Genomic DNA, 22,831 nt, shown 5'->3' on the forward strand with positions numbered 1-22,831 from the left:
TTTCCCCTTTTCTCCTTTAAAAAACATCACAAAACAACTTGCCATTTCATGTAAAATATTACATAGAACTAGTAGATGCCATACCTCATTGTCAAACAGGTCCATGATTTGTAATGAATATTGTGGTGAGGGCTGGAGACCCAGGCATAGCTTCTAATAATTCTCAGCCATTCGTACACGGGGTAGGGATGGGCTAAGACTGGTTTTAATTTTACTTCATATAAAGCAGAGAAGACTATTTACCAGATGTTGTCCTATTTCAAGTTACTCTAAAATCTTGGGGTAAATTACAGCTGAACTTCAAAGCAGTCTGTTGCAATTACCTCTCAGACGTTTTCAATGCATGATAATAATAATAAAGAGAAACGAGCATGTATTGGTCACTATCAACAGCAATCTCTGGAATGACGTGAAGTTAGGGATTTTGGAATATATTTCAAGCTGTGATTCGCTAGAGAAATTAGATCAGTTAGTTTACGGCACCTACCAAGTTTTACTGTTGTTACTTTCCACACTTTATTTCTTTTTTTTGTCTTAAGCCATTTAGGTAGATATCTACTTTCTTCAATGCAAGCTTCGAAAATATACCTTTGAGTAAAATAGGTGATTTATAAAAGTGCTAACCTTGAGCCTGATTTTGGAGCAAGTGTGAATTGCATAGAAAGGAGGGCAAGGAAGTAAAATACTTACTAAGAATCTACTGTGCACAAAACGTGGTGCTAGTATTTGGCATTGACTAGTTTCATGTCTAACAGTCCTTTTTTTCTCAAAAGATTCTCTTTCAAATAAGATTTACAATCAATTTCTGATGCACAACAAATGGTAATATCATAATAGCATTTGTAAACACCAAGATGAAAATCCATTTAGATAGGAGCTATGGGCTTAATTTTTACTTCTCTGCATGAGTGAAACCCTGGTGTCCTATGAATGCACTCAAAATTAATTAATGCACATCACTAACCACTTGTTTTCTCTCATCAGTAGGCAACTAGCAGCAGAAGTCCTGAGGGGTCATTATGTTTCATAACAGACAGAGGCAGACTGGCTGTTTCTGTTACTGCTCTACTCTGAGGCATAGCACTCCTGGGAGCTCAGCCTTATCTCACCTTTCAGACAGTTCAGGCCTCCATAGGGCCTGTGGCAGTCGCATTGGTAACTAAGCCACAAGTTGGTACAGCGTCCTCTATTTTGACAAGGCTGGCTTTCACACCAATCCTTTCTCATACAGCCTGGCTTGATGTTTAAGGATGAGCCAGATGAAATATTCTCTGGGGTAATATGATTCGAATCAATTTTAATGTCTTGGAGACAGCCTACAAAGGAAGGTGTGGATGGTCTATTATAGATGTTAAGCAGAGCAACACCATTGCTGTTCATTCCCATTGGTAAACCACCCAAAAAGGAGTTTGGAAAAGCACATATGGATCGATCCTTTCCAAATGGGGAAGGAGCTTTAGTGATGCATTTCTCCTTACAAGAGTCGTCCAGTAGAGTAAGGGTCACAGTGTCTGCAAACACCACCTCCACTGAATGCCATTCTCCATCGCTGGTGTTGTGGGAAATGTACAGAAGCACCTTTGACTGGTTATTGACTTGAACTGATAAGTGAATGTAGCCACTTAGCAACTCCAGCATTACAAACATGTCCCTGTCGCCTCGGAGAAGTAGAAGTGCCATTGGCTGAACAGTCTGAAACTTGAGGGCTATGCTACACACTGAGCCCTCGGCTGTAACTGAGCCACTTGTGACCCCCAGGAAGCCATTGCCCTCAAAAGAGAGGGTGGTGACAATTTCACACAGTGACCCAGTATAGCCAGATGGACATAGGCAGCTGAATCCATGCTGGCCATTTTGGAAGTGAGGGATGCATATTCCATTATTTAGACATTGGTGATGGGTACAGCCCAGGAGAATATCAGAACAGTCTCTTCCTTCATAAAATGTTCCAGAATGGTTATCAAATGGGCAATGGCAAGTGTAATTTCCAGGCAAGTTCTCACAAGTACCACCATTTTGGCAAGGATTTGAAGAGCATTCATCGATGTCTTCTTCACAGAAGATTCCTGTTAAATAATAAAGAATAGATTGAAATGACATATATTCAGATCAGAAATAGAAGTTTCACATAATTGTTATGTGTAATCTTGTGGAAGTGAAGAACTAGCTCAGGCTTAGGAATGGAGTGAAATGTGAATAGTTATCGAGGGAAGCTAAAATCGATTTATCATTCTGCGCATATTGTGCAGAAAAGTGCAGTCTTGGCAGACTTTGAATTCTTTCTCTAGAAATAGATTATTTACCAGATATGGTGGTTGACTCAAACTACCATTGTCAGAGACACATGTGGCACTGAATATCATAAAAATGAAAAGACAGAAAAAGATTGCTCTTGACAGCGATGCTAGATACCAATTATTTATTTGGGGACTCCATTCTTGGATACTGTTTATCCTGTCCTGGATGCTGATTTCATTCTATTCTACTGGAAACAGTGATTTTTGCCTCTGCTTGTTTGTGCCTCCCCACAGTTCCTAAAACAAAAGTTTGCCAGACATATAGATGGTCTAGAAAACTCTGCCAGTGGAGGACTTCTAATATGAATGGAGAGTCCCATTCATTCTAAGATACAATCTTAGTTAATCCAAAAATACTTCAAACTCTGTGAGACGAGTGGATGTATTATAATCTTAGCGTCTCCCACGGCACCTGTACAGTGCTGAGCATACATGTGTCATAAAAAGCTTGATGAGTAGAAAAAATAAAACTAAATTGAACTGATTTATTTGTTATATAACCATCCTTACAGGCACAGAGAACCGACACAGGAATTACAGGCTACATTCTAAAGAAGCATTCTAATGCAAGTTTAATTTAACTAAATTTATGTAAACGTTCCTATTAGAAGATATTTTACTTTAATTTGGTTTTCACAGGATTTTGAAGACAAAAAACTTAATCAGCCATCATTTAATTAAGAGGAATATTGACCAACTCATGAGTTATAATGAAAGCAAAACACTTTTTTTTCCTCCCGCTCTGCCTTTAAACATGTTTAATGGCGGCAAGGTTTCTCTACCTCTGGATAAAATCCCCAGCACACCCCAAGACTATTTTGTTCACTCTCCAGTAATAGTCTCATGATCACTTTTTAAAAACCCCGCAGTAATTATAGAATGGCCAGTCCCATATAATGACCAAAAGTCTCAATGCAATTTAGAACTAAGTCTGCTTTCTTTGTTTGCTAGGTCAACTTCAGGCTGTCTTGAAGGAGGACTTGGAAATTTTCTTCCCTCTTTTTTTTCCCCTCTATTCTCCCAATCTCCAGATTTCTGAGTGTTAGAAGGGCTCAGAAAGTTTTCACCTGACTGGTACTGATGTAAGATGCTTCCACGTTCTCTGAGCCTGGCAGGTGTTTCGAGTTGACATTTGTTCTGGGGGCTATTTGTGAGCTCCTCGGAGCCTCCTCTGCTCTGTTCCTCCAGCTGAGGCTCCAGAGACCGGGAGACAGGCATTGCCTCTCCTTGGACTAGCTGCTCACATGCTGCCCCTCCCCCAACCCCTTCCTATTGGTTTACTGAGGTTCACTCCTTCATCATCTCTCTCTGTTGGGGTTCCTTCAGCTTCTGACAGAGGCCTATTGGGCAGGATTCCTTTGACCCTGACCACTGACTGTATTTCTACCATGAGTTCCTCATGTGGACCTCAGGATTCCTGCGCCTTTGACCTTTTGGAGAGGAGCATATTTGCTTTTCAGTACAGCACAGCAGCAATTCTCCTCCTCTCTCTTTCCTGCTGCCTCAGGTTAAGAGTCACACCTTTTCATCTTTAGATTCCCCAGGTGGGTAGAGAATCCAGTCTAAGTTGCCCATTTCTCCCTCCCCCCAAATTTAGGTGAGACTGGAGTTTTCCTTGAAGCAACTCACTCTGCTTGGGGTTAAAATGTAGCTTCTAACCCTAGATTTGTGGGGTGGAGTACAATTCACAGCATAGTGGGCAAGTCTTTCCAAAGAAATCTCTTTATAGACTCGCTCCTTCAAATTGCCTCTCAGGAATTTTCACATACGCCCAAAATGTGTAAACATTTCAAAAGCCTGAAGCATATTATCTGTATTTACTTTGACATTCCTCATTACAGTCTCTCGCATCATTCACTTTCGTACTGACGGCAACCATATCTTGACCTCTCAGTTGAACCTTCAATTTACTGTATTCTCAAATTTACAAAATACCTACTCTGTGCCCTACCCTCACAGAGGAGTGTGAGAGGTGCAAAGTAGCAGAGACAGACCTGGCCTCAATATGCTCAAAATATAACGGAATAAAAAAATGCATATTTATGAAAATTCACTGTACATAGCAGGTTCCCAATGAACGTATGGATAACAATTGAGGATCAAACTCAGGGAACGTTAGAGAAGACTTAGCAAAATTTTAGGGAAAAGGCATTGAATGAGAGATAATCATAAATTGTTAGCTATGAAAAGTCAATATTACAAATTAAATGAATGCGTAAATATTGATGACATATCTACCATGTGTAAAATACTGTGGATGATAACATGGAGTAATAACTTGTCCCTGCCCTCAACGAGTTTAATGGAGAAGACAAATTTGTGAAAAATTAACTAATAGTGTAAGTCAAGACAACACTGGAGAGATAGCCCTAGATAGTATATCATGGATTCCAAGTGAATTGTATCAGCCATGGCTGCTGCAGAGTCTCTGCAAAGAGAAATCTCTTCAGGTTGGGCTGATATATAGAGATAGGATTTAAAATAGGTCTTCAAGTATAGATCGGATTGACAGAGAGGTATGTGAAAATAACTGAATAAAAAACTCATCAGTGGAAAAGCATTAAGACATTTAGAGGTGATGGGTGTATTTGGCAATCTAGTTGGCGTGGAGAATTTATGCAGGAAAATCAAGTCAGAAAGATTAAATATAACCAGATTGGAGAAGGTCTAGGAATTTACAGTTTTTATTGTTTTGTTTTATTTTTATTTATTTGTTTACTTATTTATTTTCTGAAGGCAGTGGAGATAAATGGGTAATTGTTGGATAGAAGACCAACATGGTTTCTCATAAAGTTCAATGCCAGAGGGATATTTAACAGAGTGAAGTGAAAAGAAATCGGAGATGGGAAGTCCAGCTAGACAGCTATTAAAATTGTCCACACCTACGATCTTTAGCGTCCGATACAGGACATTTATGTCCTTATAATTTACAGGACCCTTTCATTCGTCCTTGGTCAGCAAATAAGTGCAAATGGTAGTACTTTCTTGACTGTTGTTTACTGTATTTTTTCTCATAATTCCTAAAATGTACACATCTGATCTTTCACAAAATAACTACCAATAACTTGGTTATGTGTTTCCTTTAAATGTAAACAGAGAAGCTAGTTTTAAATTTTACCATCATGGAAAAAAACAGACAACAAAAGAGGAGACAAAGCCCGTATTAAGGTCAAAGTCTGAAGAAAATAAGCAGAATGAGATATTAAAAGTAGAATGATAAACAGTAATTTATGCTTTTGCCTTGTTTAAAACCAGTTCTATTGACAACTGCAACGTAAAATAAGGTCAGACGTATCTATTTGATGAACGCAGAAAACTAAAAGTGGGAAGAAAGATTGAAACTTCTTTTATTGGCTATTTGACTGTCTCAGCCAAGAACAAGATCTGCTGTCAATCAAGATAAAAGGATTAGGTAAATTTATGGGATTACCTGTGTCATTCAGTCTTCTTAATTGGGTATTTTAGTTGATAATGAATTGGTTATTTATATCTAAGTATTTATGATATGAGGTGGATTACTTGAAGCTTCTGTTATTTTGTTTATGTGAAGTCAATTCATTTAACTAAAAACTGTCACTTCATTTTATTTTTCTAAAATTCCTTTAGTTTAGTATCTGAATCTGTGATAAGATTGCATTTCAAAAATAATTATGATAGGGAAAATATTTACTATCTGGTATGTTCCATATTTTCATCAGAATAAATAATGTTAATAGATAAAAAGGACATAGACTTTACATTTTAGGTAAATATCATTGGCGATTAAAATGACACTATAATTCTCACTTTATTGAAAGCAATAGTTAATGAAATATCTAATAGAAATTTTTTCTACAAAAACTTATATACAAAATAAGTTTCATCTTTGTCTATTTTGACTTTGATGTTTTCTTTATTTTAGTAAATAGAAACCCAAGAAAAAATTAAATATAAAGACCAAAGTCTCAATTCATAAGTATTTCTTTTCCTTATGACTTTGAGTAACTTTCTCTTACGCAAAAGATCTAATTTTCATTTGATAGTAATATCTACTATAGCATTCACATTAGTTGCTACATAAACATCTTAAAAACCTTAACAATGGTACCAATTAGCTTATACAAAAAGAAAGAAAAGAGTGAGTTACCTAGGAGCATTGCCATTAAAATGTGCAAACCATGTATCCTGGCTCCAAACATTTTTCTGTAAAAGAAAGAGGTATCCATCCAAAGACCTACTAGGCTGACAGAGTGAGTTCCTGATGACTTTGTACCATTTCCAAGTGTGGGCTTGTTTCCAATGTCACCTTCTTCCTCTCAGGTAGCAAATGGGAGGACTTAGTTTTGACTTAATTCTCCCCAAGCTGGATCAGTGGGTCTTAGCGTCAGACCCATGGTGCTGCTTACCAAGCAGACTTGGTCTATTCTTAGATCCTCTCCCTACTTCCCATGGCACCTCCCTTTTTCAAGTCACAGTAGTGAATGTTAATACGATCTTACACTGAACATTGACACGATTATCATGGAAAAATGAGTTTTGGGGAATCTGGATCCAGATTGGTATTTTTGGTGACTTCTACCATGGAAAATTAGAGCTCAATTCTATTTTTCTTCACAACAATGAAAATGCTCTTTTTGGTTTTGGTTTTAATTTTTTTTCTGTTTTGCTTTTGAATAGTAGTTAAGAAATTCATGGCAACTTCAAATCTATTGAATGTCTATGCAGGGAATGGAAAAGAGAAATTAAGAAAACAGCAATGGCTTGCATTAGACTTCACTGAGATTGTGACAAGAGTTATTTGCATGGGACTCTCAGACTTAAATTCTACCTTTTATGAAAAAATAACTATGCTCTATTGGTCTTAAACATAATGGTACTTGATTTCATACCATAGGATAATTTGAATAGGTGAGGTCTTTGGCACATACTTAGAGTGATTTGTGCTTGGTATTCTTTTTACATTTTCTGAGAGGGGCACCTGAGGACCACTAGAGGTTTCTCCTAGGCAGTTACTAAGTCCCACAGAACTCCCACAGTTTGTGAAATTCTTGCCATTAGGGTAATTTCTTTAGTTAAGACCTTGTCTCTTGGAAGCCTCAGAAAAGATGAAAGTGCTACCTGAGGTGGGGTAACTGTATCCTGAGGCAGTCATTAGTGCCTTATCATGGACTACTATACAGGCTTAAAAATCTGTGCGGAACTGAGGTCAGATAAGTACTGATGGAAACCAGGTGATAAGGCAGGAAAGATTTGAAGCAGGAGACACTGCAATAGTATATTTCTTCATTCATTTATTGTTCATTCAGTGTTTGGCTCTTATTTTGCGAGGGCCTACTTTGCCTGTTACTGTGTAGGTGCTGGAGGCATGATGTTGAGTAAAATCAGATACAGTTCTGCTTCATGGGGCATCTGATTCAGCCAAGCTTCTACTAGTAGGAAATGCTGGGCAGATGAGGTCTTGGGGACTGAAGGAAGAAGTTAATCCATGGCGCTAAATAGTGAAGGTGGGTGGGGAGGAGAGGCAACATATTCAGACGTCTGATCAATGGATCAGCTTGGAGAGAAATTTCTAGTAGTCTTCAGGTAGTCAGAATAATAAAGGAGAATAAACATGGACTAGGTATCAGCCAACATTGATTTTCAAATCCCAGCTTTGATACTTACTAGGCTATGAGAACATGGGCAAATAGCTAATTTCTTTCAGCTGAAGTTTCTTTACCTGTAAAGTGGACATCATAAAGCCTATTAAACAATTAGTTTTGTGTGAACAAAACGAGATAACTATAAATGCTTGGAGCATAGTAGCCATTCACAATAACTTCAATAATTTCTTTGTGGAATGAATGAGTGAACTTGGATACAAATTACTAGGATAAGCATACAGAAGGCATGCTTTGCAGATTTGTAGGCAATATGAACTTGATAAAGATAATAACCCCTCCGAAGCAGAAATGATGGCCACTGACCCAGTGGTCATTCCCCATGTCCCACCCACCTTCGTTAAAGGATGCAAATGGCAAATATATTCTTTCACATCTTCCTTTACAGCAACTGAGTGACGGGCATGTGATCCAACCCTGGTCAATGGGACCTGAGGGCAGCTCTGCTGGGGGGCACTCTTGGAAAGGCTTTACTTCCTAATATAGAAAAGATATGCACCTTTAAGCCGATACTGTCTTGTTCAGATGCATTCCTGGAACCGCATTAGCTACATTACGGCCATAGGGAGAGAAGTCTAAGAAATATGCGAAGCTACTGAAGATGCTAGAACAGAAGAACGGGACCCTTGTCAGCGAGATAATAGATTTTCCTGAGTATTTAATCTGTTATCAGAGGTGTATTTTCTTTGTGACAGAAAGCATCCTAACTGACAATATTACAGGTATCAGGATCCAGAAAGATCTTTACAGGCATGAATAATGCACTTTCAAAGGAAATTTATCAGAGAAAAAAATGTAAATTTGTACAGTTTGTCCTTAAATTTTGTTAAAATTTAAACAAACAAACCTGGGGACAGTGTATAAAACCTGGATGGGGTGTGAAGACATGGATTAAAAAAAAAATAATGGGATGTACATCCTGGAAATGTATATGCAGTTAGAAATAGATGTATACCCAGCACCATGGATAGAGCTAAATAACATGGTGCCAAACAAAAAATGAAAGAAAATGACAACTTTAACACAATACATATGTATTTACAAAGCATTACTTTACATGCATACAGGCAAATTAAAGTCTAAATATCTAATATAGTACAGAGATTTCCAAAAGAAGGGGAGAAAAAATGAATGGAGGGTGGAGGGAATATAGAAGGATAGAATAGAATAGAATAGAATAGAATAGAATAGAATAGAATAGAATAGAATAGAATAGAATAGAATAGAATAGAAATAAACAGGAAAGCCAGGATTCTTGTGTCAGCTAAAGAAGACAGTTTTCCATGAGCTGAGAAAAGTTGACAAACTCTTTTCTCTCGAGATTAAGCAACCACAAACTTGGTGGAGGACACATAGTTTCTCAGTCTAAGACATATGTGTTTCAATTGAAAATAAACTTAATAACAAGCAATAATAATTATATTAACATTTATTGAATGCATTACAGTTTATGGTTTACTTTCATGTATATTATGCCAATTTATCTTTAAAATATGGATTCACGGTGATGTAGATCCTAAAATTTTCTGTGGCTCTGAGATGTCGTGGTGGATGATAATATCTCTGGCAAAGAAATGATACTCTCTCTCTAACTCCATATTAGTAATAAGTTTTAAGTCCTTTAAGAAGAAGAGTTACAAGATGCATATCCCAGTAAGGAAAGCTAATATAATAGTAAGTTTACTTGAAATCATGTCATTAGAGAAATTCTGGAAGAAAATGAGGATGTTTAACCTGGAGAAAAGCATATACAAGGACACGTAAGAAGGGTCTTCACAGGGTAGCTGAAGGTCCATCCCATGAAAGTTTTTGTTTTATTTGGTCCCACCAGGGAAAACTGGCACCAATGGCAAGATGCCATAGGATGTTATATTTATGCTCCCTGTGCAGAATCTTCTAGTAGTCGATGTTGAGCAAGCATAGAATCTAATGTCTTGGGAGACAGGAAGTTTCCTGACATTGAAGCTGTGCAAATTCAGACAGGATCATCATTCAGCATGGATGTTATAGAGAAAATTTAAGAAACGGTGGGTTATAGAGTTCAGTGGCCTCTAATGATTCTTGCAGTCCTGAGATTCTATCATAATTTCCAAGTAAAGAATATGCTGTACTCATCATTTCTAAGTAGATAATGTAAGTAGAGAATTTCTAAGTGGAGAATATGCTGAATATAATAGGATCCATCATCTTCATAACTTTGTCACAGTTTTTAAGATCCGTAAAAGGGGGAAAGCAATAAGTTCCTTAGAGGGTTTATCTAAGGATTAAATGAGACAATTGCTCAAAGCATGTAGTTCCAGGTCCTGGTAGGTGCTTATCGAACCCCACTTGTCTTGTCATAATTCACTACTTTCATTTTTATTTACTTAAGAAGATAGTTAGGTTTCACGGTATCCATAATTTTCTCTGAGTTGACTATGATTAAATTTCGCTTTTCTAGAGGTCACTGTAAGTCATCTCCACTATCCAAAATATAATCAAGAATAAAGATATATTTTAAAAGCTTCTGTGTTTAAAATTAGAGATTGCAAAGTTTATTAAGTATTTCCTCAGGCCCTGGTTCATCTTTTATTATTATTTTAGACACAATCAAAATAAGCTTGATTACCAAGTAGCACAGCTTGCAGTGGAACAGAATCAGCAGAGGAGGAGGATAAGGGGAAGCTCCCGTGTATATTTTCAGCAACAGGAAATGATAGTTGAGAGCTGGACAGTGAACTTGAGTGGCTGTAACTAACACTTACGGAGTCCCAAATCTGTGCTAGGCACTGTGTTAAGGGCTTCATGTACGTGACCATTTAATCATTTCAGTAAATGATGAAGAGCATGCTGCTACCTTCATATCACTGATGACGAAACTTAGCCAAGTTGTGTGGGGCGCCCCAGTCTGCTTAACTCCTGAGATGAGCCCTTTTCTTTTTTTCTACAACACATTGCCTCCAAGAAAACAATATAATGAGCTGGCATAAAATAATATAAAAAAGTATAGCAGTTTGGAGATATTGAAAATAGGAGCAATCAATATCTGTCAAACCCTTATTGCAAAACAGCATAGGATAATGACATAACATCAGTCAATAATATGTCATCGATGAAATACAAAATTACGTGCAACATTTTTTACCCAGAAATGCAGGAAAATGTGTAATATATTTCTAAAATATTTTAATGCAAAAGGATTAAAAGAAAACAAATCTTCCCAAAAGAATTATAAAAATGCATGTCAAAAGCTCTTTTAACTGGGCCACCCCCAAATTTAATGATACCAGAAAAAGGTGGTGTTAATAGCAGCGGTTATTTTCTTTACGGAGATTGTGTATGTGTGCAGCATAAAGCTTGGGACTGGTTCCTCAGCGTCCATTCTTTTGTTCCATCTTATTATTACCCTATTTTAAAGTTTTGATTCAAGAGACACATACACACACTCTCCAGACCTGACATTTGTTCGGAACCATGTGATAGCTAAGATAAAAAATACTAAGCCCAGAGGAAGACCTGATTCAGTCTATTGTGTGAAAGTATTCTGAGATCTTCAAACGAAAGACTAAATAGCTGGAAAAAAGCTTTGCATTTCAGTTCCGCGTTTCGCTTGATTTTGCACTTCAAAAGTCGCACTTTGAAGCTCAGTGGGTATAGGTAAGTGACTTTTAGTTATTTTACAGACTAACAAGTAGAAAATACAGCATGGCACATGCTCACTCTTGTTGTCTTTACTTTGAAAAGTAATTTCAGAGAAACTCAATCCAGTTCACCCAGAACTATCCTAATTGACTTTGATCAGTAAATCATCAGAAATGGCTCTGCTCTTGCTTAGTCCTTTTTTCCCTCTTCTTGTCAAAAGTGAATGATTAAGGACTCGGGTTATGGTGAATTGCAAAAAACCTGCTCTGTATTGGGTTGGATGTGTTGCTCTTACGAGTAACGTTTGCTTTCTCTCTGCCGTGCTGAGAAGTGGCTTTCCATTCTTTAGTGGCGATGATTGTGATTTCTCACAAATTTATTAACATTTTTGCTCGGCACAGCCACAAAAACAACGTCAAAGGTCGAGTAAATCACTGACCCAGTAAGGCCTGACACTCGAGGCCCTCTGCAATCTGGCTTTTATTTATCCCTCCAGCATGACTTTCCACTCCCCACTGCATAAATGGTCTGCATTAAAACGTTTTTAGGAGGATAAAAATTAAAACACATTCAAAGCTTTCCGTCTCGCTCCACGTACTCAAAATCCCAACTTTATTTTAGGGTTCAGCGTAGTTGGTACTTACCCCAAGGAACGCCTTCCCTGGAAACTCTCTCATGCTCTGCCCTCAGACATCTGAGTCTTGTCTATATGGAGCCCAGCATAGACTACATTGTATTGCTGTTTACGGTTTAATATTTGTGATTTGCTTTCCTCCAACTGTATTTAAGCACAGCTTGTAAGTGTGGATGTCTCTATCTTCACTTCCTAGTACACTGTATCATACAATACAATACTCTATACTGTAAACTGTACTGTACAATTGTACAGTATGAGGTATATGTCTTGAAGAAGTGTGTGCAATACTGTCATAAGTTTCCAGAATTAAAACAAACATGCATTCAGTCTTTTCTCAGACATAAGAGTCTAAGGCATTGAAAGACAACTCTAGTCTTTACGCAAGGACTCTGGACCTGGCATTCACAGACTTCTAAAGCATCCATGAATGGATGTTACGGGTCTATAAATCTTTGGAAAATATGTGAAATATTTTGTAATTTGTTACTATTGCATTTTTTCTGAGGAGAGAATTTACAGTAGTGACTCTTTAGAATTTAATACCATGAGAATAGTTTAGCGGGGGGTATGTGTCTGGAAATGCAGATTCCTAGGACACATCTCTAGAAATCCTGATTTCTTGTAAATTTGGATTAGGCCCAGATAGCTACATTTTTACAAGCATCCCGGGTAATTCTGATAATGATGCTCCTCAGACCTAGTCTAAAATGTCAATAAGTTTTTAAAGGGATATTTTATTTGAAAAAGCTCAAGAAACTCTGATTGAAGGAAACAAAACTCTTTTATAGACATAAATTTTATCTCCCTATTCAAATCTATCAATTTGGGGAACTTGGCTTTGGGTTGACATTTTAAACCGTCCCTAACCAGTGACAGTGGTTTTCAGAACAAAAATAAGTTGACAAAGAGTTCTTAAAAGTCTAGAACTACTTTACCAAAATATTTCTTTGAAATTACTATTTGGCCCAAACTTGAAATCTCTACCATACCGTGAACCATATCATATGCTGCCTATTAACTGATTAAATTTCATTATGTTTTTCATAAAATAGAAAGAACACGTTAAATGTGTAATAAGGAACTTCCTTCCACATTTTGTCTCCACTCTAATCATTTTTCCATTTCATCCTTAGGACATTCTTAAGATTTTTAACAATTTTTGGCATATAGTAGCTGTTTGTACAAACTTAGACTGATTTAGCTTCTTAATTAATAGTTTTCCATATATTAAAGACTAGCCTATTTATAAATATGGAAAAGGGTGGAGGTGTGGAGGTTGACTGTTCCAGTAATGGCTCCAATTAAATGTGTGGTCCTGAGGAGGCATTTAGCTTCTCTGAGTTTTAGTTTTGTCAACAGCAAAATGGAAGTGAACACCTTTATACTGCCTACCTCTAGCTTGTTGTGAGAACTAAATAAGGCAATTCATATGCAAATATTTTGGAAAATATAAAGTACTATACAACCACAGGGTAATATGTTTTTCTAAAGTTTTGAATTTGACATTCGATTAAAAAAAGTAAAAATCCCAATATTTTAAAAATTAAGCTAAAAAAAGAACAATTTGAAATGTTAAATTTATGTTAGATATGTCTGTTTCATAAATATAAATTCTAAGATTTAATTAAAATATGCAGAATATTAAACACATAATTAGCAATAGCTACTGCTATTAAGTAGGTACTCTATGCAGATTATTTAAAAAATTTAAACATTATTTATTTATAAGAAATAAACATTATTTCTCACAACCTCACAATGAGGTAAGTATTATTAAACTGAATAAATTGAAATTGAAACATGGCTTATAAAACTTGCCAAAGACGACAGAACTAGAAAGTGGCAGAGCCAGAATTTAAATTCGGATCTGGTAGTGTCCAAAGACCATTTAATTAACCATTATGTTATTTTTGCCTCTCAAAACGTGCTTTACACTTACCACATATCTATCATACATTTAGCTATCATACATTTTGATCATGAGAAACCAGTTAGAAAAGTGTAAACAACAATAATAACAATCAACAACTGTGGCTTTTTAGAAGGGGCACAACTGTAGTTTATATCATCTATTTAGTAGCTATTGTCTACATCCTGTTAAAATATATATGAAGACACGAAAAAGATGAGCACTAGCAAAATGCTAAAAAAATAAAATTAAAAGATAACTTACTGTCTGAACTGGGAAAAATCAATAACTATAAAACCAAAGGAGCTGAATGAAACAGAACCAATATAAAGCAACAAAAAGTATCAACAGAAATGGTGACTGACCTCATCTCATAACCCCATCACCCTGAGGGAAAGTATGAAGACATGGTGCTCCTATTAGATCTGTAATAAGGAGAAAAATAGGCAGATGCCACTCAGATGCTTTTTAGAGGTAGCCAGAGTGCTATTTTCCTCTTTCATTGTTATACTTCATCTTTCTATATGTCTTCAGAAATTGCAACTTGCAGAAAGTAATAAGGCAAAGGTAAAGACAGATGAATATACTTTATGTAATGCATCCCACAAGTGCCATTGAAGATGCCCACTGGAGAGAGAAAAATTCTGGCTGGAATTGAAGCTTTGCCTGTATTTCATTGTTTTGAAGCATCTATGAGGTAGGTAAGACCCCGCTTCAGTTTAGCAGTATTACAAGAAATGACACCCAGCTACCTGAAATTGAGCAGGACTGTCTTCCTGCTGTAGATCTGAGGTGGGGCTTAGACCATTACCACGGTAGTCAGTGAGCATGTGCAATGATAGCTCACAAATTTATTCTGTTGGCAAACACAGGGTCTAGCTGCATCCTTGCTAAGGAGACAGAAAAGAGAGAGAGAGAGAGGAAAGTACTCACTACTACCAACATCCGATTGTAGTCATGCCTAAGTTAGGAAGATCTGGCATTGAGGAGTATAAAACCTAAATGAAACTAAATAAATAATAACATCTATTGGCCCATATAAAGAGGAAGTCCAAGGAAAGACATTGTCAGGGTTGTTTGACCTCAAGACTCAACAAGCTCAAGAACTTAGGTGTCTATCACCTCTCCACTCTGGGGGATGAAGGTTAAGCTCATCCTAAAGCTATTCTCCCAGCTGTAGGATGGCTGCCAGTGGCACTCCATCTGTATGCTTCCTCAGTCACATCCTTCCCACAGGTCTTCCGTAAGCACAAACGAGAACTTTCCTAGAAATCATCAGCGAATCTTTACTCATCACCATTCCCAAACGAATCAATGGCAGGCAGGGAGAGGACTAGGATTGCCTTTTGGAACTGAGAGTGGAGTTAGCTTTCCTAAGACAACTGGCTGCTAGGAAGAGGGATTTGTTAAACAAATTAAAACTCTTTTAGGAAGGAGTAAAGAAAGAAGGAATCCATGGTGGTTGGGAAAAATACAGATATATATTTATATCCATTACACATCCCTGGTGCTCCACCAAAAAGCGAACATCACTCTAAAAAATCAAAGAATTTATTTTTAAGAGTTTTGATTTATAAAGGAACATGCAGAAAATTTTAGAAGATTGCACTATGTTTGTGACAATATGCATGAAAACATGGTTTCTATTACTATGTGTGACATAATAAGAAATACATATTTAGCCCCCATCCCAGTTCCTGCACAGAGCTCATAAAACTCTTGTGATTTCCTAAGTGATGGATGGGGGGAGTGATAGGAGCATCTTACACCGAGCTCCTTAAATCCGTTGGAATTTCCTGGGTGATAAGCGCATCTTTTGTTCTAATGAGGCAATTTGGTGGGCTCCTGGATAGCTTCGGGATGGGGGCTGGTCACCAGAAAGTTCAAGGCAAGATCAGAAGCCTGGAACTTTCAGTCCCGCCCCATATCTTCCAGGAAGGAGAGAGGGGCTGGAGCTTGAGTTAATAATTAATCATATCTATGTCATAAAGCCTCCATAAAAACTGCTAAATTCTGGGGTTCAGAGAACTTCCAGGTTGGTGAACACATCAAGGTATGGGGAGGGTGGCATGTTCAGAGAGGGGATAGAAACTCCATGCACCAACATTACCCCTTGCCCTATGCTTCTCTTCCATTTTGCTATTTCTGAGTTGCATCATTTGTAATAAACAAAAACCGAAACACGACGTACAAAATTTGTGAGATCTGCAAAAATAGTATTCAGAGGGTAGCTTATAGTAATGAATGCCTATGTTAAAAAAGAAGAAAGGTCTCAAATAAATCATCTAAATTCATACTTCCAGGAACTAGAAAAATAAGAACAAACTGAGCCAAAAATTAGCAGAAGGAAGGAAATAGTAAACATTAGAGCAGAAATAAATGAAATAGAGAAAAAGAACAATAGAAAAAATTCATGAAACTAATAGTTGGTTTTTTGAAAAGATAACCCAAATCGACAAACTCTTAGCTAGATTTGCCAAGGAAAAAAGAGAGAAGACTCAAATAAATAAAATCAGAAATGAGACAGAAGTCATTACAACTGATACCACAGCCTTAAAAAAGAAGGAAATCCTGCCATGTGTGACTACATGGATGAAACTGGAGGACGTTACACTAAGTGAAATAAGCCAGAAGCAGAAAGACAAATACTGCATGCTCACTTATACATGAAATCTAAAATAGTCAGAGTCATAGAGGCAGAGAGTAGAATAGTGGTTGTCAGGGGCGGGGGTCCGGGGGAAATGGGGTTATTAGATGGGGAGTCAAAGTTTCAGTTATGCAAAATGAGTAAGGCCTAGAGATCCACTGTACAGCATAATGCCTAGAGTTAATAATACTGTATTTTATACTTAAAATTTGCTAACGGGGTTGATCTTATGTTAAGTGTTGTAGCAAAATAAAAAAGATTGTTAAGAGGTTAGAGCTCATGTTAAACGTTCTTACCACCATAAAAAACGTAAATAGTACATATGTAAAAACATTTAAAATGGCTAAAGCCATTTTCAAAAGCCTCATAAAAATATAATAAATATAAAGACTGTTTAAATTTTAAATTTTGAATGTAAAAATTAATAAAAAGATCAGCAGGAGTGGTAAATAATATAGATAAAGGCAGAGATTAATGAAGGAAAAGCATAATATGCAGTAGATTTGAAAGATTCGAGAGCTTCAGGTTTTTATTTCCATGGAGAGAAAAAGACACATAAATGACAGATGATAAATTTACTCAAGAAAAAGTTTAAATTAAGGACAAATGAAAATTTATTGTAAAAACAGATACGAAGGACATTGAAATATATAAAAGAATTATATTTTAATAATTTATAATTTATAGTAATACATTTATAATTTATAGTAATACATTTGAAAATATGAAAACAATGTATAATTTTCTGGGAAATAAATATGATCAAGATTGGCTAAATAAGAAATAGAGCATATGAATGAGAGAATAGTTAGGAAAAATACTGCAAAAGATTTCTACCAACAAAAGGTTCAGGCAGTGGCTGGCCCCCTGGCTCAGTGGTTAAGTTCCCACGCTCTGCTTTGGTGGCCCAGGGTTTCACCACTTTGGATCCTGGCACAGACCTAGCACCACTCATCAGGCCATGCTGAGGTGGCGTCCCATGTAGCAGAGCCAGAAGGACCTACAACTAGAATAGATAACTATGTACTGGAGGGTTTGGGGAGAAGAAGAGAAAAAACAACAACAATTGGCAACAGATGTTAGCTCAGGTGCCAATCTTAAAAAAAAAAAAAGGTTCAGGCACTAAAGAGTTCTTACAAAACTCATAATAATTCCTATGTCAGATAGTATATTATAGAAAAAGAAGGAAAAGTATTCAATGCACTATGTTAACCTAGCATATAATCAGCGTCTAAACTAAGATCATCCAAAAAAGATTATAAACCGAACTTATTTATGTATGTTGATGCAATAGTACTAAATAAGATACTAGTAAACTAAATTAGAAATGCATTAAAAAAAAATCCTGGCAAACAGTACCTTTAAGACATGTGATCAAGGTTAACATCAACACAGTAGGTCATATTGAGAGTATGGACCCTGGAGACGATGTGATGAGAATGGCACTTTTCCTCTGTGGTTTTCCTTCCAAAAGCACTTTATCCCAGATTAATCACGAGAAAAACATCAGACAATTGTCAAATGAGGGACATTCTACAAAATACCTGACCGGTAATCCATAAAACTATCAAGCTCATCAAAAATAAGGCAAGTTTGAGAAACTATCACAGCCAAGAAGAGCCTAAGGAGACATGACAATTAAATGTAAGGTAGTGTCTTGGATGAGATCCTGGACCAGAAAAAAGACATTAGGGGAAAACTAAGGAAATCTGAACAAAGTAAGGACTTTAGTTAATAACAATGTACCAATATTTGTTCAAGTGTGACAAATGTACTGTATTAATGTAAGATGTGAGTAATAGGATTAAGTGAGCGTGGAGTAATGGAGCTCTGTATTATCTTTTAAATAATTCTATAAATGTAACATTGTTCTAAAATGAAAAGTATATTGATAATTCATTAAAGGAAATGCAAATCAAAGCCTCAGTGAGGTACCACCTCACACCCATTACTACTACCAAAAAACTGCAAGTAGCAAGTGTTGGCGAGGGTGTGGAGAAATTGGAAGCCTTTTGTGCTATTGATGGGAATGTAAAATGGTGCAGCCACTACAGAAAAAGCCCGATGCTTCCTCAAAAAATTAAAAATAGAATTACCATATGATCCAGCAATCCCACTTTGGGTAAATACCCAACAGAATTGTCAGCAGAGTCTCAAAGAGATATCTGTACATCTATATTCATAGGAGCATTATTTATAACAGCCAAAATGTGCAAGCAACCCCAGTGTATGTTGGTAGGTGACTAGATAAACAAAATGTAATGTATGCACACAAAGGAATATTATTTAGCCTTTAAGTGGAGAGAAATTCTGACACATGCTACAACATGGCTGAAAATTGATGGCATTATGCTAAGTGAAATAAGCCAGTCACAAGACAAATATTGAATGATTCCAATTACATGAGTTACTAGAATAGTCAAATTCATAGAGACAGAAAGTAGAATGCTGATTGCCCAGGTCTGAGGAGACAGATGACTAGGGAGTTTTTCCTTTTTTTTGAGGAAGATTAGCCCTGAGCTAACATCTGCTGCCAATCCTCCTCTTTTTGCTCAGGAAGACTGGCCCTGAGCTAACATCTGTGCCCATCTTCCTCCACTTTCTATGTGGGAGGGGAGTTCTTTGACAGTATAGTGTTTCAGATTTGCAAGATGAAAAGAATTCTGGAGATTGGCTACACAATAAGGTGAATGTACTTAATAATAGTGAACGGTAAACCATTAAAAATGGTTAAGAAGGTAAAATTTTTATGTATATTTTATCTCAATTAAAAATAAAAATAATAAAAAACAAGAAAGAGAAAATCTTTTTAAAAAGCTCATTAAAGAAAGCAACTCAAAATTATGATCATTCCAGAAAGGCAGTTGTGATTTAATACTAGAAAATTTGTCAATGGTATAAATCAATATGTATAATAACAAAAACATGATTCTTTCAATAGGTGCTAAAAATCAGTTCAAAAAGATTCTACCCAATTTCTAGAAAATAACATTCTGTTAGAATAGTGAGATAGAAGCATGTAAGGTCAACATGACAAAGTTCAGCTATCTTTTACCAAATACTCATATAATGATAATAGATTAAAGTAAAATCAGGAACCTAACAGGAGTTAACACTTAATTATACTTAATTGTAATTAATTACACACTGATTAATCTTAACACGTAATTACATTTAAATGCACCTTTTGAGATTTGTCAACAGATTTGGTCATTTTAATAAGAGGAAACAAAAATTATAGCTATTGGAAAGGAGGTTATTTGCAAACAAAATGTAATACTTTCTATGCAATATTTAAAATTGACTCCCTGTGTTAGGCCCTGAACACTAGCTCATTTTATCCTTTTAATAACTCTGAAAAATAGACATATTTACATATTAGGAAACTGAGTCTCAGAAACGTTAGGTTCACACAGCTGGTAAGGGGCCGGGTTCTCACTTGCACCTCTGTGCATCGAATCCTAAAGGTCACTTTCTTTTCATTCATCATGCTGTTTCATTTAAAGCTCATCTCTCATTGACAAATCCAGGATTTATCTGCAGAGCTACAGTGTCCATCTAAATTATGTTTTTAGAAAATATTTTAGAGGGGAGAGAGAGAGACAGAGAGAGAAAGGGAGAGAGAGAGAGAGAAAGAGAGAGAGGCAGAAGAAATACAGCAAAATATTCCTGGGTATAGGATTAGGATTGTTTTTAATTTTCTTTATTCTTTTCTGTATTTTCCACATTTTCTATAATGAGCATGTTTTACTTTACCTTGATTTAGAAAATATAATAGACATTATATTTCAAAACACAAATACAAAAGCTTCCATGTCTCTAGGAGCCAAAGTGAAAAAAAAAAGGAAAGTTAAATCAGGGCTGGATGCGTACGTGAGCCAGGAACCTTGTACAAAACTGTTCATCTTATTGCATATTTTATGGTTTGCTCTGGAAGGAAAAAAGTAGGGTAGGTTTTGTAAGAGTGCTAGAGATTCAAGAGTTTTTGTTAGGTATTTTGTGTCTGTTTTTAAATGTGTCTTTGTTTATTTCATCATTTTTAAACGTTCTTTTACTTCTGGTTCTGTTGATGGCTCCTGTATTCAAAATCTCTGACTCCACCTTAATGACGGAATGCTATGAAGGGTGCACCACCACCTAGTGGTAACTCCAGCTAAGTGCAGGACCACTGATCCATTAGTTCATCTACCCATGGGATAAAACCAGTTTTGAGTACTTGCTATGTATTAGACATGTGTCAAGCCTCTTGGTTTTATTGATTTAACCCTCACACGTGGTAGGCAGACTTATAATATGGTCCCTAATGATCCCTATCTCCTGGGATCCACACTCTTGTGTAATCCCATCCCCTTGAGTCTGGGCTGGAACGAGTAACTTGCTTCTAACCAATGGAATATGGCAAAGGTGATGGGATGGCACTTCTGTGATTACGTTTAAAGATTGTGACTTCCATCTTGCCAGAAGTCTCTCTCTTTTGATGACTTTGATCAAATTGCCATTGTTAGAGTTCCCACCACCATTGAGGAACTGAGGTTTTCAGTCCAACCACCCAGGAGCAATTGAATCCTGCCAACAACCACGTGAGTCAGTTTGGAAGTGGATTACTTCCCAATCAAGCCTTCAGATGAGACCCCAGCCCTGGCTGACATCTTGGCTGCAGCCACGCAACCAGGACTGTGAAGCAGAGAGCCCAGCTAAGCCATGTCCCACACAAAATGTGAGATAATAAATGAGTGTTATTTTAAGGTGCAGATTTTGGGGATAACTTATTAAGCAGCAATAGATAACTAATACATCACAATAACTCTCTGAGGAAAGTTGCACTACAATCCCCATTTTATGGAAACCTAAACTCAAAAGGGTTAAATAATTTAACCACACACAGAGACTAGTAGATAGGAGAGGTAGAATTCAAAATCAGATCTGTTTGATTTCCTAAGCCCTGTTCTTACCAGCTCTGTAATGCTGCCATCCTCTTTATTTCCCGTGAGCCAGGCGAGGTACAAAGAACTGGGGATGCAAAGATGAAAGGCATCAAGAAGCTCACAATCTTTTGTGGGAAAATGGCAACTAAAGTAATCAACAGTTGCATTAGAGTACCCTAAATATTACATCTCTTAGAGTGTTATAAAGGTGACATTATAATGAACAAAAGGTATGCATCTGTCAGCACGGGTGTAGGGGAGAAAGTACACATGAAGACATAAGGTAAATCAGGGGAGGTTTCTTCTAGAGATGCCTGAACTGAGAGTCTTGGAGGATGAATTAGAAATTACAGATGAAGAAGGAGAACATTGCAAATGAAGAAACCAGCATGTGGAAATACACAGAGACTAGAATACTCTCTGAATCCTGAACAAAAAGAGACATTTTTATTATATATTATAAACATTGCGTATATAATATACATGAGATATATCTATATTTTATAGGCATATATGTGCATATATAATATATACAATGTATTATGTATCACATTATATATTTATACACACACATATATATCATGCCTTGACTCCTTCTGTGAACTATAGAACCATAGCTATTTCTTGATAGGCCTATTAAACTCAATATTTTCCAAGTTGAAATCATCACTTTATCCACAAAACTTGTTCCTTTTCCTATGTTCACTGACTTGCTGAAAGATTTCACCATTATTCAGATTGTCCAGACGATGAGCTTGGTCATTCATCCAAGAATTCTGTTTCCCTTTTCCTTCCCTCTTGTGGGTGTGTTCAATGTATCACCAAGCCTTGTTGACTCATCTCCTAATTATCTCTTTAATCCGTCCCCATCTTCCAAGCCTCACTATTGCTGCCTGGTTTGGATCCCCACCTCTTCTCCATATAATCTCCCAACCTACCTGCCTTCCTTCAGTTTTGTCTTTTTTCAAATCTCTCCTCCAATTGATACCCTACAATGCAAAATTAATCCCCTTGTTTAAAATTCTCAACTTTACCTTTAGAATAAATGACTCAGAGGTGAATAGAGAGTAAGAAAAGAAGACTAAATGTGGAAGCTTAGAAAGCACAATATTTAAGGCTTCAAGCTAAGAAAACATGGCTGGGAGAAAGCAGTATT

General features: G+C 36.6%; 1 protein-coding gene across 1 annotated transcript in view; it reads right to left on the bottom strand.

Annotated features, from left to right (window-relative positions):
- Positions 1–22,831, bottom strand: part of CRB1 (crumbs cell polarity complex component 1) — a 199,063-nt gene that overhangs the window by 53,613 nt on the left and 122,619 nt on the right. The window contains exon 6 of the mRNA XM_014829037.3: positions 1,110–2,066. Within this exon, the coding sequence (XP_014684523.3) occupies positions 1,110–2,066 (957 nt within the window). The remainder of the gene's footprint in view (positions 1–1,109; positions 2,067–22,831) is intronic.

This window comes from Equus asinus, chromosome 30 (assembly GCF_041296235.1).
Source record: "Equus asinus isolate D_3611 breed Donkey chromosome 30, EquAss-T2T_v2, whole genome shotgun sequence".
NCBI classification, from domain to species: Eukaryota; Metazoa; Chordata; class Mammalia; order Perissodactyla; family Equidae; genus Equus; species Equus asinus.